The sequence below is a fragment of the Engraulis encrasicolus genome, chromosome 23, assembly GCF_034702125.1.
Source record: "Engraulis encrasicolus isolate BLACKSEA-1 chromosome 23, IST_EnEncr_1.0, whole genome shotgun sequence".
Classification (NCBI taxonomy): Eukaryota; Metazoa; Chordata; class Actinopteri; order Clupeiformes; family Engraulidae; genus Engraulis; species Engraulis encrasicolus.
The window spans coordinates 38,162,384-38,176,520 of record NC_085879.1 but is presented as its reverse complement, the minus strand read 5'-3'; the positions used below and the strand labels follow the sequence as shown (position 1 = coordinate 38,176,520).

Here is a 14,137-nt window from a genome sequence, read left to right as displayed (position 1 = left end):
GCTGGCCAAACCTTCCCAAGTTCAGGGTATCGATTGCCAAGTCTCCTTACCTGCTGTCGTTTCTTGACACTTGTCAAAAGACCATCGAAACTCAACGGCCTGCCCTCGCTCTTTGACTTGCTCCTCGATCTCCCGTAGTTTTGATCGCACCTGAGGAAGTCAAAGAACAATTCCACACATTTTTTAATAAAACAAAAAAGGAGCATTTACAGTCCAAAAAAGGGAGGAAAGAGCAGAGACACACTGAGATTTGAGGAAAAAATTATATTATACACAGCGACTCATATAACCTGACAAATCTGTTTAAATCACATGGGCCTACACATGGCAGCCATATTTGCCTTCATCAGGGAATTTACAGTATTGCATGTAAAGTATAGTCTTGCATACACTGATTGCATAAAATAGGCCTATATTATTTCACTAAGACCGCCCAATGCCATTCTACAACAATCTACAAAGCTATTCTGCAGCATGCTGCTTATAAATCATGATTTGTCTGGCTACAAAGTGATTCATATATAGAAGATTAATTATAAAGATTTAAACTGAAAAGCTGTCTTGGTACACAAACTGACACCAAAAAATATTGCATTAAAACACCATCAGCTCAAAACGTATTTTATCCAACAAAGAGTACAAAACTTTGCCAAAATGTACTTCGTATAAAATATGCAGCGTGCTGCTAGGGAAATATGACATTGCATTACTGTCACTGACTGGCCTGTGGGGCATCAGCTGGAGGCAAATATGGCCTTGTGCCCAATATTTCTCCTCTCTTCTCTTCTTACAACACAACTTTTCTGAAATGCACCGTTTATAAAATATGCAACTTGCTTCTAAAAGTAATGCAACATTGCATGACTATGACCAATCAGTTTGTGGAGAATTAGTTGCATGTAAAAAAAGTCAACAAAAATGTTGCATTAAAGCAACTCATATTTCTCCCCTTCTGAAACGGGCTGTTTTAGAAGATATGAATCGCAATGAGACTAAATGAATTGTAATGAGACATTGCATGACTGTGACTGACTGGTTTGTGGTGAATTAACTGCATTTTAAAGTTATCAAAAAATGTTACATTAAAGCGACTCATTTTCCCTTCTCACCTAACAAAACTCAACTTTAACAGCAGAATTCACATTTTATGAGAAAGGCAATTCAGCATTTCATTTCAGTGGTGTGTCTGTCTGTGTGTTAATTAACAAGTGCTCTTGCCCATCCTCCTCCATAACTGAGGTACCCTGGGGCTACCCCCTTTGCACGGGTGAGGCATAAATATAATATGCTGTGTGCAGTGAGCACTGTGTGATGTGGAGTGCTGTGACAATGGGAGTTTTCCAGGTGGACTTTCGTTTTTCACTTTCACAGTGATTTTTTTTCCACAGCTCTTTCAGCCCTTCTCTTCCACCAAAACTTAACTTCAACAGCAAGCACAATGTGGCATTTCAGCAATGTCACATTGATTGCCTGACTAGGCTGGTGAGGGGGCACAAAGAGGAGAGGAGAATAGAGGTGAAGTGAGGAGAGAACAGGAGAGGAGAGGAGAGGAAAGGAGAGGAGAGGAGAGGAGATGAGAGGAATGAGAAGGAGAGGAGGGGAGAGAAGAGAGGCATGGTGGTAGTGGGGGGATGGGGAGAGGAGAGAGGAGAGGAGGAGAGAGGAGAGGAGAAGAGAGGAGAGGAGAAGAGAGGAGAGGAGATAAGAGGAGAGAGGGATGGTGGTAGTGGGGGGATGGGGAGAGGAGAGGAGAGAAGAGGAGCGCACCTGTTGGGTGAAGGTGGTGTTGCCGCCGGGCATGGGCAGGTTGGAGGGGGCGATGTGGAGGAGGTCCAGCGGGGAGCCCGTCTTGTTCCTGCTGTCCGTCAGAGAGTAGTGCCACACCAGGGCACTGGGGCAGCACAGCACTATGCTCTGTGGAGAGGAGAGAGGAGGAGAGGGGAGAGGAGAGGTGGAGAGAGGTAGTCTGATTATCATCGAATTTCAAATCTCTTAGAGCCTTGGTCTAACCAAGAGCATAACAATTAACATTTCCAAATCGGCATTTCCGAAATGGCCTCAATTGTTTAGCTAATGATTGTTTGCTTCCCAACAAAGTGGGAGGAGTTCCCGTTTTTGACGGATCTCAGAAAGTACTTGCATTGCTCTCGACTTGACTGGTAGCAACGCTGAAGCTGTTGCGTCACTAGGAGGGCACGGCCTGGCTAGGAGAGAGGCAGATGGTGCAGAGACATGGACAGGGAGGGACAGAGTGCACAAGTGAAAGAGTGAGAGAAGGGGGCAGAGAGAGAGATAGAGAGAGAGAGAGAGAGAGAGAGAGAGAGAGAGAGAGTGGGGCAGGTGGTGCAGAGACATGGACAGGGACAGTGTGAGAGAGTGCAGAAGTGAAAGAGTGACACAGGAGAGAGGGAGAGGTGAGAGAGGGAGAGGTGAGAGAGAGGGAGAGCGAGAGAGAGGGAGAGGTGAGAGAGGGAGAGCGAGAGAGAGGGAGAGGTGAGAGAGGGAGAGGTGAGAGAGGGAGAGGTGAGAGAGAGGGAGAGCGAGAGAGAGGGAGAGGTGAGAGAGGGAGAGCGAGAGAGGGGGTGCAGAGACATTGAAAGGAGAGAAGTACGACACAGCAATTATTCAGTTGACTGCGTGAGGATGAGGAGAGGTGTCCTGAGGAGGAGGAGGACAAGAGGAAAGAGGAGACAGGCCTTCAGACCAAGGATGGACTGGGGGAGAAATGGGGCCCGGGCACTTTTGGCTTAAAGGGGCCCCCTCATAATTGGCGACGCAGAACTGACTCACCGGTGGGCCCCGCACCCTCGGCCCACGAAGGTGTGGGGCCCACCGGGAAATGCCCGCCATGTCAGATGGCCAGTCCAGCCCTGTTCAAAACCAGCCTCCAGAAAGGCTGCGATGGCTCTGCTCCTCTCTGCTCTGCTGTGTGCATGCGGTGATCTGGCCTGGCAGGACCCCCTGATTTACACTTCAGGGTGGCAGCCTGGGCCAGGGGCGGACCTTCCATTAGGCAAACCTAGGCAATTGCCTAGGGCCCCGACCAAATCTGTCCTCTATAGGGGGCCTCAACTGTCACATCAGTTGCGGTAAACACACACACACACACAAAAATAGGCTTGATCTTAATTTGTCACTTATGTAAAGTAATCCAAGATAATATATGAGACAAAACATTGAAATAGCACCAAAACACAGAATTTATGTCTATATAATGACTTCTGAGGGCCCCCCTGATTGTATTTCGGCTAGGGCCCCAAAATGGCTAGATCCGCCCATGTCCTGGGCCGCGTGTCTTACCACCACCTACTCACGACAGCACAACTCTGCTGAATAATGCAAATCAATACAGCCGCAATGACTACTTGTCTTTGGTGCCACGGGATACTTTCTAAAACAAAACAAAAGTTTCAAAAGTTTTGACACGACTTGCTGATCTACGGGGGTGTTTCCCGGGAATCTAAACTTTTTTTGTGACTCGGAGTGTGATGTTGCAGGTCGCATTGCGTCTTCATATAGTGTGGCCCACACACTGGTATAAACTTTTTTAACACATTATGCAGTATATTGGGCTTTTAGGTATGCCTGCAGCTAGAGTAGCGCTGCACAACACAGAGGTCCCAAATCAGGTTTATGAGAATTATACAAGCCGAAGTAAAGTATACTTTATCGTGCCCAATAGAGGGAATTACTTTTGGGCTTCATAACCACTGCATCAAATACAAGGCTCATGCATAAAATAAAAGGGAGCTTTGTAACACTGAACCATACCAACACCTAGAAAGCTCAGTGTGCATATTATAAGCCAGATCGTATGTTACCTTGTGTGTTGAGTGTCTGGTAAAAAGTGAAGAATTCCTCATCGGTTCGTTCTCTCCAAAGATCCCTTGGCCAAATGTATTTAAAGTAGTAAAACACACATTTCCTCTGCCCGACTGCACTAGTAGTGGTTTGCTTTTACTCTGCATTCTGTCCTCTTTTTTCAAATTAAGCTTCAAAAAGGGACACTGTACAGGAAAGGGTCAAAAAACGTACCTCAACTATGCTGCTCATTGAAACTGGGCTGCCTATTGCCAAATTTGATCTTTACATGAAAGTTTACTAAGTAATAAACTAAAATTTTCAGAGTTTGGCGGACACATCTTTGTCCGCCTGTCGGACATGTTGCAACAAAACAACATCCTACCTGCAGCTGAGTTCAAAATGAAGTTTTCACCGGGTGGCACCAAAACATCTGCTGTACGTGTGTCCACAGTCTTTGCAACAAAACAGCAGCCCTACCTGTAACATGCAGCTGAGTCCAAAGACCACGGGCCGGTGCTGGGGGCAGATGTAGAAGTCCGTGAAGGGCGTCTGGGGCTGGGTGCCCCCCGCGGGCTGGGAGGTGGGCGTGGGGGGCAGGGCGTTGCCCGGCTGGCCCGAGACGGAGATGCCGTGGGCGGGGTGGCCTCCGGCGCCGGGGCCCATGCTGCCGTCGCTGAGCAGCAGGTTGAGGCGGCGCGTGCAGAAGTACGCCAGGCGCCGGGACAGGTAGGCCGACTGCACAAACTCCCCCGAGTACTGTTGGAGAAAGAGGAGAGGAGAGGAAAGAGAAGGAAAGAGGAGGGAAGAGGAGAGAAGAGGGAAGAGAGGGAATGAGAGAGGAGGACAGAGGAGGGAAGAGGAGAGTGGAAGGAGAGAGGAGGGAAGGAGAGGAGGAAAGAGAAGGGAAGAGGAGAGTGGGAGAGGAGGGAAGGAGAGAGGAGAGAAGAGGAGAGAGGAGGAAAGAGGAGAGTGGAAGAGGAGAGTGGAAGGAGAGAGGAGGGAAGGAGAGGAGGAAAGAGGAGGGAAGAGGAGAGTGGGAGAGGAGGGAAGGAGAGAGGATAAAAGAGTATAGGGAAGGAGAAAGGAGGGAAGAGGAGAAAGGGAAGGAGAGAGGAGGAAAGAGGAGAGTGGAAGAGGAGGAAGGAGAAGAGTGGAAGTCAGGGGTTTTTAAACGTGCGTGAAGAACTACTTTGAAAACACATTTTCCTAAACTGTTTTTGTTGAGATGATATTAACATAAAATGTCAATATTCCAGCTACCTGGACAGGCAGCGCTGGTAAAGGACAGGGGAGAGTGCAGTGATAATCAAGACTTCTTTGACGTTTTAAAAGCAAAGCAGAACTTTGTACTGCTTTTGTTGAATTGAGACAACATAACATTTCAGTTTTTTTTAAAACATTCAGCCATTTCAATTACACAGACTGTACAGCAATGCAATGCGGGTGGACTAAGAGGAACCAAGTTAACTGTTGTACTAATCCATCAGTCAGCATCAATCCTGCACCGGTTAAGATGAGTAAAGCATTGCCACCAGTGATTGGAGATTTATCTACAAAGTCACACTAAAAACTTTGAACAATCAGATTGGCTCAAGGAGCTGGAATGCTTCCCAAGTGTTTCCTTATTCAGATTCTCTAAGGTCCAAGGGTTTCAAGGAGCAGTGACTGGCCTCGTAGGAAATCATTTAGAAGGCTTGGCTGTAAGTGAGAGCTGTGAGCGTGTGCGAGCGTACATGCAGTTACCTGAAGCAGTAGTGGTAGCAGCTTGTGCGTGCATGTGTGTGTGTGTGTGCGTCCGTGCGTGTGCGTGTGCGTGCGTGTGATGTTGAAGCGTGTGTGTGTGTGCGATGTTGAAGCAGTAGTGGAACGTAGACATAATAATTAAAAGGCCTTGGTAGTAAGTGAGCTTCATGTGTGTATCCATGTGTGTGTGTGTGTGTGTGTGTGTGTGTGTGTGTGTGTGTGTGTGTGTGTGTGTGTGTGTGTGTGTGTGTGTGTGTGTGTGTGTGTGTGTGTGTGTGTGTGTGTGTGTGTGTGTGTGTGTGTGTGTGTGTTACCTGAAGCAGCAGCGGCAGCAGGAGTTTGAGCAGCTCGTCTTCGCCAGGTCTGATCTTCTCGAAACACTCCAAGACCCACGTCAGAAACTCGTGTCTGTCCAGCATGCCATCCTACAGACAAAAGCAAGCAAATCAGACTTCCATCTTCCAAAAACGTTGAAACCAAATCAAGAACTGAACAGAAATGCCCTGCATCAACACTGCAATACACCATAAAAATGTAAATCAAGCAGCTGTTGGTAGCATGACCCTGAACATTCAAGATGACAAGATTCCAGACATTCTTTTTTTTCCAAACATAATCTCCATTTACAAAACATCATAAGTGGACAGGAAAAATAAAGACAAGGTCCATGGGCATTTAGGCTTTGTTTTCGTAAGAAGCTCCACAATAGCACCACAAATACAGTGTATTCTAATGTCATGACGCAAACAACAGGCATCCTCCCTAAAGCCAGTCTAAAGCCTGGCTCAAACTACACGACTATCGGCCCGATTCTCGACTGAAAACCCCCCTTACAGCAATCGGTGGAACGTTACCCCCAAGACCATCGCCGGTCGCAAATCGTAGAAATCAAACACTGTTTGATATTTGCGACTGGAAATAGAACGTCGGGCATTGTCTTGGTGGTTGCGAGCAGGGATAAGATTGACAGTTGCGATTCTCTTCTAGTATGCGGTGCACCCCGACGTCAAAATCGGACACACAGTCGGGAGTCGTGTAGTTTGAGCCTGGCTTAAAGTACTCTGCATGCTCCTGCAACAGACAGCTCTTCGCAGATAGTTTTAATTTTATGAACTGAGGGGATTTGCAGCATGTTATTCATCGCCGTCGAAGCTTCGTACAGACAGTCTCATTTTTTTGGGGGGTGCGTGACAATTGTCGGCGATGAGGGGGCAAAATCTCTGCACCGCATCTGCAACACTTCGCAGGCGATTTGGCTTCTCAGCATAAATGATGAATAAACGAGTGACTGGATAGTAAGCAACTAACTGATACATGGTTAGTTACGTACAAACGTATTGGCTGTCTTTTAGCTTGAATGAATGGCTTGGATGAATGGATAGGCTTCTCCTTAAAATAAAAATGTGTTTTATATTCCATTTTTAAATCCCTTCTAGGGAGGGGCATTGGAAATTAGCCATAGGCTATAAATGCTATGCTGCAATTATGTTGGGCTTGTGCATATAGCCTTCATGGTGTGTATCTGTCCCCTACCAAATAAACCAAACTAAACTAAACTAATAAATTGGGCTTATTAAACCAGTGCGGGGATCGGGGCTCACCTGGAACATGAACATGGCCAGCTTCTCGTTGTACTCCCACTGCTTCATGGCCGTCTCCACCTCGGCGGGGGGCGCGGGGGGAGGGGAGCCGCACGACGGCTGGTTGGGCGACTGCCGGTAATACTCGGCCACCTTCTGGAGCTGCTCCCACAGGTACTTAGTGATGATCTGGGTCCACTCTAGGGATGCAAATTATCGATTCATTCATTTATCATTAGTTGATAGCCCTATCGATCGACTTACGATTAATTGATAAACGGCGTTTCGCCCCGAAATGTCAATGTTTCTCGAAAAAAAACCTACTAAATCTAAAAATGTTAATTAAAAATTGAGATAAAATAGCATATTTCAATTAATTCTATTTCAATTCTTTAATCTAAAGGTGATTTAAATATTCCCACTATTCACACCTCTCTTCACACATACTTCACATGCCCATTTCACCTGGGTCTCTTGTCAGATGAATTGTCGATTAATTGCGATTAATGTTTTTTAATCGATTAACGCATTGATTGCTAAAAGACGATTAATCGATTAATCATTTGCATCCCTAGTCCACTCTGCACAGGTGTAGGGCAGGGCAGGGGCACGGGAGTGGCAGTGAGAGAGAGAGAGAGGAACTGAGAACTGAAACTGAACAAAATGACAGGGAGGGCTGCACCTGGTAAGGATTGAAATTCGAAAATGACAGCAGGGGCTGCATTGCTGTACCCCATGCGAATGCACAAACCAATTTACAGCAAAATCCCACACTCACTATACTAAACGTAGCTGACGTGTTTATTCAAAGCAACTTTCAGTTACTGTTACAAGGTATTGGTAACAGTCTCTGGAGCAATGTGGGGCGATGTACCTTGCTCAAGGGCACTTCAGCCATGGATGGATGGGCAGGGAGAGGAAAGGCGGGATTAAACCTGCAACTCTCTGACCTTAAGAACACCTCCCTAACCATTACTCTATGACATGACTGCCCCACAAAGATCATGAATAGTAGTAAAGTACTTCAACCCCTCACACTTTGTTTCTTTTCGTACTGAGGGTCTAGCTGTACTACGCTTAAACATGTCTGATTCCTCGCTGGCTCTACCCTTCAAGGAACAGGTAGCAGGGTTTCCCCCAGCACTTTATTGCTAAGGCGGCCACCTTGACATGAAACACCTGCCACCTTGACTAGGTCTCCTGAAAAGATAAAGATTTCATGCTGTGAATGCAATTTCTAACGTTGCAAGACCAAAAAATATATACTTTTAACGCCCCACCACCTTGACTAACAAAAATTCTGCGGGAAACACTGCGTAGGTTACATGAAAAGATCCTGCCAGTACAGGTCACCCCTCCCGGTAACAGAGCCGCCGCCGTCGAGCTCATTTATTCATTAAACAGGTCCCCTACCGATACAAGGGTCGATGACGTGTCTCTTCTTGACTTTCGTCTCTGTGATGGCCGCGTGGTAGGCACAGGTCATCTTGATCATCCACGCCGCCCTCATCACCGGCACCGTGTACTTGGCCAAGTAGCCGAACACCTCCTCCTTCTTACTGAAGATGGGGACCTGGGCCAGATCGAATGAAGACACAGTTGAGTTGAGTGCACGACGTATAACCTGGCTTAGGCAGAACTACGATTTTCATACTTATAGTGTGATATAGAAGACGGTTGATATAGAAGGCAGTTGGAATAAACTTAAACACACAGACACACACAAGCAGAGCAAAAGACACACGTATACACACACACACTGTCACACACACACACACACACACACACACACACACACACACACACTGTCACACACACACACACACATACACACACACACACACTGTCACACACACACACACACACACACGATGTAAGTCATTAATAATCCACTGGCGTAGCCTAATGCTATCATTTTACAACTCTAGCGTTATACAACAGCAGCAGGGCAGACTCCAACCTTCTTGGCCAGCGCTGTGAGGGGTTTGGTTCCAGCCAGGTCTGTGAACCAGTTGTTGATGGAGCTCTGTGATCGGGCCGTGACCAGCCAAAAATTGTCCTTCTGATTGACCTGAGGCTTCCGCTTGCCCGTGTCTGGGAATGTGTTGCATCGCAGCTTCTCTGCAATGATGCTGCTGAAATTTGAACTAATCTGTAATGAAGACAAGTCATCAGAATGTGTTAATAATTGGGAAATTGTTGGACAATTTGGAAAACTGTGCATTTCATTTGCATTTTAACTTCAAATGTAAATAGAGTGCACAATTTTCTAAGAGAACATTGTATTGTACGACATAATAAAAGTTACAAGCAAGAAGAAATGTTATATGTGATGTAACGGATATAAATGATTTGGCATACCTTGGAGGGGTTGAAATTGACATTCTTTGCACTGCCATGTTCATCGCCTGATACTGCTGGTTGATTATTGAACCCCTGCTTCACATTCAGTGCAGTCAATTCATCCTACAACACATAAACACGGGACAGGTCACATGTTTTGTTGATGTCAAATAGCACTCACGCACCGTGACACGTTTTCAAATGGGCAAGCTAGCAGAGCGCAATAGCTCTGAAGGTATAGGTAGGGATTATGGAAAGCCCAGCCACAGTGATCAACCACGCTAATGCTTATTCCGAGTTGTAAAATATCATAACGCACCATTGCATAGACGCAATATCCCCTAATGGCATATTAAAATATAAATAATACATTGCATTTCTGTTAGCAGCCGAATTAGTGTTAACACACAGAACCCCAAACTTCATACCATACAATATTGGCGTCTCATTTTGCATCGGTTTCCCTTGTTAAATCGTCAAATAGTGAAAAGCTAACAAGCTACCATAATCGTGGCAACCCATGGCTGAGAATCTGAATAAAATAATAATCAATTTCGTCTTGTGAAAGAAGGCGATGTTGCTAATGTTTAGGCTTCTCGAAGTTCGGGTAATTGGGTATTTGGTATCCAAATTTGCGCACAGATAAAACCAAATTCGGCAGCTAACACTGGTTTTAAAATCATGTGACGTTAATAAATTACCACTCACATTTGTTGTTCTGCAACATAATTTGAAGACAAAACTGATTTAACAACAGGCCTTCACCAGCAAGCTAACAGCGCATATCTCACTGGACCAACTTGTCAACAAACGCACGGTTTATGCCCCCCTTCCAAAATAAGTGGTTGAAGTTGGTTAGCCAGCGATCATTAAAATGCAAAAATCGTTTCATTAACCAACTTCAGCAGCCCTGCTAGGTTACTGATTATTTGTCATATCAACACACTGTTATGGAGCTTCCACGACATAGTTACACATAATATGTGAGTGCTTCAGGAAAAGACTAAACTTGTTGACTTGTAAAACCAGTGTTTCAAAATCATTAGCTTCCCGAAGGAAGCTAGCAAGCTAACTAGCTGGATGTTTCGCTCTTCGTGTCGGGTGCAAGCTAACTGTGAGTTCATTGTTTTTACTGGCTAGCGGCTCTGACAAGGCCTGGACAACTGCTCCGGCTAGCTTTCGAATGAGCACTTTTTTTGCAAAATGCATAGGACCACAAAGGAAAAAATCACTTCAGTAAGAAACATATGTCAATCCCCAACCTCTTTTTGCTTTGGGTCTTGCGGATAGACGTCCGGGGGTCCGAGTCTTGGCCGCTTTAGGGGTCGTTGTTCGTAACTAAGGATCCCAAACGCAGCCATCATCCCAGCGGCATCACAACCAAGCCTCTCCCCTTTCCGCTTGAGATTTGCGAGCCGGAAGAAGGCAGGCGTAAACGCGAAAGCGTAAAAGCCCTGCGCCCCATTCGATTGCTGCCATGTATTTTTGCAAAGAAATACAGTACAGTATTTTAGGCGCTTTTGAAGTTAACAAAGACCCAAGCATAATAACATGTGCTAATGGTTCAAATTAAAGCAATACATATTTAGACTCAACAACAGCTGGAGATACAGTAGCCCATATAATAATGATGACTAATGGCACAGCTGGCCCTAAAGGATAATAAAATAATTAGGCCTAGATCCCCTTCCACACTCAAATTGTCTTAAAATAGAGTTAGCCTTTAAAAATCCCTCTTTGGTAGTGTGTACATATTGTGTTATTATTATTAATTATCATTATTAATCATTATCATCATTATAGGCCTATCATTATTATTATTATTGTTATTACTATTATTTTTTTTTATTATTATTATTACAGTATTATTATTAAAAGCATCAACAACAACTGTTAGCAACAACAATAATGCCAAAAGGAAATTATTATTATTGATTATTTATAAATATATCAATTAGACCTGGTCCAGGTAGATAAATGCTGAGGCACTCAAGGTTGCAGTCTGGCTCGTCAGGCTATCAGCATTTATCTACCTGGACCAAGTTTGAGAGCCCTTACACTGATGAGCACCAAGGAAAAAAGGTGACCCAAAGACCCAAAAGCACTCCAATTACCTGCTTGTGTTTGATATCAATTAGACCTATTGATAATCAGCAATTACTGGTCTGGTAAAATTACAAAAAAAATGTTGCCCAAAATTCTGAAATCTGAAAGTCCAGATTGTCGTTCCTGCACCTTCCCACAGAGGTTCATGTTCCAGTGGATAATGCCCATGGTGTGAAAGGGAAAAAGTAGAACAAGCGATTTTATTTTTGATATAAAATACTTTATTGTGGAGGCATCCTTACAGGGGACAGCATTTTCTTAATAAAAATGGTAAAAATCACAATCTCAAGGTCATCATTAAGGCACTGTGTCCATGCAGTAACAACATGGAGAATCAACAGTGTAATCACTTTTTTTAGCAAAGACATGTCCCATACAACGTCAACGACTCATTCACCACTCCACTTTCAGCAGTAAAGTTAACTACAAAACATGTATAAAATAGACTTCAACTTACATACATAAACATCTTACCACACCATTACTGTGGCAGTAAAAACATTTGAAATCTGTACCAAACTGGCTTTTTCAAGTGAGCTGTTTCGACTGACTGAAGAGGGATCTTGCAACTATAGGAGGTATTTCAGAGTACAATGGCTACTTTGCATAGAGGTCGTAACTAAAGCACATGTAAAAGCATGTTTTTGATTAAATTCCTCGGAAGAAAGATAACATGAAAAACCAGAGAAAGGAAAACACAAAACAGGAAAAACAAAACCCTGCTTTAAGGCCCTGACTATAACCGCAAGTCTGTACAATACAAGTATTGAAATAAAAGACATTCCAAACATTTGTAAGCAAATACAAAAGTATTGGTCATTCTTCTACAAGAGCTTCTGAATCAAAATAATATAACCCTTCCCGACAGAAAGTACCTTAAATTATGTTATATATATTACTTCAACTTCAATTTCTGACAGTCACAGTACACAGTTAAAATGCTCGCATCTTAGAAGAAAAAATAAACTTTGGGATTTGTATGCGCAGTCTGATGACATTGGCTGACATGGTGATTCATCAGGAAAAAAAGGAATGATGGGCTTGATTTGAGGACATTTCCATAACACCTTCCAGTCTTTGGCTGATTCAGTGAACATTTGTGCAACATAATGCTCATTGTTCAGTTTCTTAGAGAAGATACAACAAAGATACAAAGAAAAAAGATGTGCAAAATAACATTTCCACCAACTAAGCAAAATTTGCAGCAGAAGTACTGTATACCATTGATCATGAATTGCACGCAAGTCAGTCCACTGTCTGTAGAGCAGAGTGTTTTTATCACTGTCCATAAAACACTGATGTTGTATCTCCCAGTTTTCTTCATTACATAAATGGAGGTGCCTTTTCAAAACACCTCCTCTAAGAAAGTGCTCTGAGTGTGCTCATCTCCTGAGCATTTTAAAAACAGCAAAGTACACAGAACACGTTGCGGTTGCACTCTTCTTCTGTTGACCTGGCAAGAGCGCAGACACGCGAGGCCATGTCCTGTTCTGCAGAGTCACGCATGGCGAAAGCAGCTACGCGTCACAGATACAGATATATACGTCTTACTTTGTAAGAGGATTAAAAAGTCAAGGAAGGGAGGCTGAGGCAGCGATATCTCTCTCACTCTCTCCCACTCTCTTTTTCCAAGTGTGTGTGTGTGTGTGTGTAGTGTGTGTGTGTAGTGTGTGTGTGTGTGTGTGTGTGTGTGTGTGTGTGTGTGTGTGTGTGTGTGTGTGTGTGTGTGTGTGTGTGTGTGTGTGTGTGTTTCAAAGAAGAGGCCCTTGGTGGCCTTTTCAATTGGCGTCAGACTGAGTCAGCTTCCCATCCTCTGCCTCAATCATCGCACGCAGCCGAGAGCCGTCGTCCGCCAGCAAGTTAGATGGAGTATCAAACTCAACAATCTGCCCCAGGGAAACAAACAAACAAACAAACAAACAAATAAATAAATAAACCCATTACATAACAACACTTCGCAACAAAAAACTATAACAAACATTCAGAGCCAAAACAACTCAATTTACAAGCAAATGAAAAATTAGACAGATGGTGCATTACAACACATGAAACAGGCTAAAACAAACATTCCGAATCAAAGCACAACTCGGTTTCTTTTACATTATGTTAGTTTTTAATTCTATTGTCTTCGTAATACAAATAGCTGCAATTTGTATTCTTGTTGACTCATTTTAACCTAGGGCACCTGCAAAAAACAGCTGTTAAAAGCCAATGCCTTTTTTTGGGGAATAGATGCCCTCAGCCTACAAAAAGCTAAATAACTCAGCCTCTGAAGCACATAAAAACATAACATAAGTTGTATTTAAAAGCCAGGATGCCTGTCTTGCATTAGAATGTGTTCATTCAGCTCTAACAAACCTATATTTTTAATAAAGAATATCAAATCTCATGAGCCTGAATGCCGTGTCTATGCAGCTCTTGGTGCATAGCTCAATGTTGCGTATACTGTACGCAGCATCCGTCATCAATGGGTTATCAATAGTGTTGCACCCATACCGATACCAGTATCGGACGGGGCCTGGATCGGCACTAAAATGGTGGTATTGGTATCGGCGAGTATC

At 44.1% G+C, this 14,137-nt stretch overlaps 2 protein-coding genes across 4 annotated transcripts in view; both read right to left on the bottom strand.

The window, feature by feature from the left end:
- The window catches only part of med12 (mediator complex subunit 12), an 83,619-nt gene extending 72,764 nt beyond the window's left edge, over positions 1–10,855 (bottom strand). The window contains exons 1-9 of the mRNA XM_063189791.1: positions 10,733–10,855; positions 9,489–9,593; positions 9,088–9,279; positions 8,541–8,700; positions 7,149–7,327; positions 5,862–5,972; positions 4,282–4,560; positions 1,768–1,914; positions 51–150 (exon numbers count right to left, since the gene is read on the bottom strand). Coding sequence (XP_063045861.1) covers positions 51–150; positions 1,768–1,914; positions 4,282–4,560; positions 5,862–5,972; positions 7,149–7,327; positions 8,541–8,700; positions 9,088–9,279; positions 9,489–9,593; positions 10,733–10,834 — 1,375 coding nt within the window. The 5' untranslated portion in view covers positions 10,835–10,855. The remainder of the gene's footprint in view (positions 1–50; positions 151–1,767; positions 1,915–4,281; positions 4,561–5,861; positions 5,973–7,148; positions 7,328–8,540; positions 8,701–9,087; positions 9,280–9,488; positions 9,594–10,732) is intronic.
- A 931-nt stretch (positions 10,856–11,786) lies between these two features.
- Positions 11,787–14,137, bottom strand: part of wu:fb13g09 (ATP-binding cassette sub-family C member 5) — a 64,063-nt gene continuing 61,712 nt past the window's right edge. For all 3 annotated transcript variants that reach the window (XM_063189783.1, XM_063189784.1, XM_063189785.1), the window contains one exon: positions 11,787–13,462. In XM_063189783.1, the coding sequence (XP_063045853.1) occupies positions 13,355–13,462 (108 nt within the window). In that variant the 3' untranslated portion in view covers positions 11,787–13,354. The remainder of the gene's footprint in view (positions 13,463–14,137) is intronic.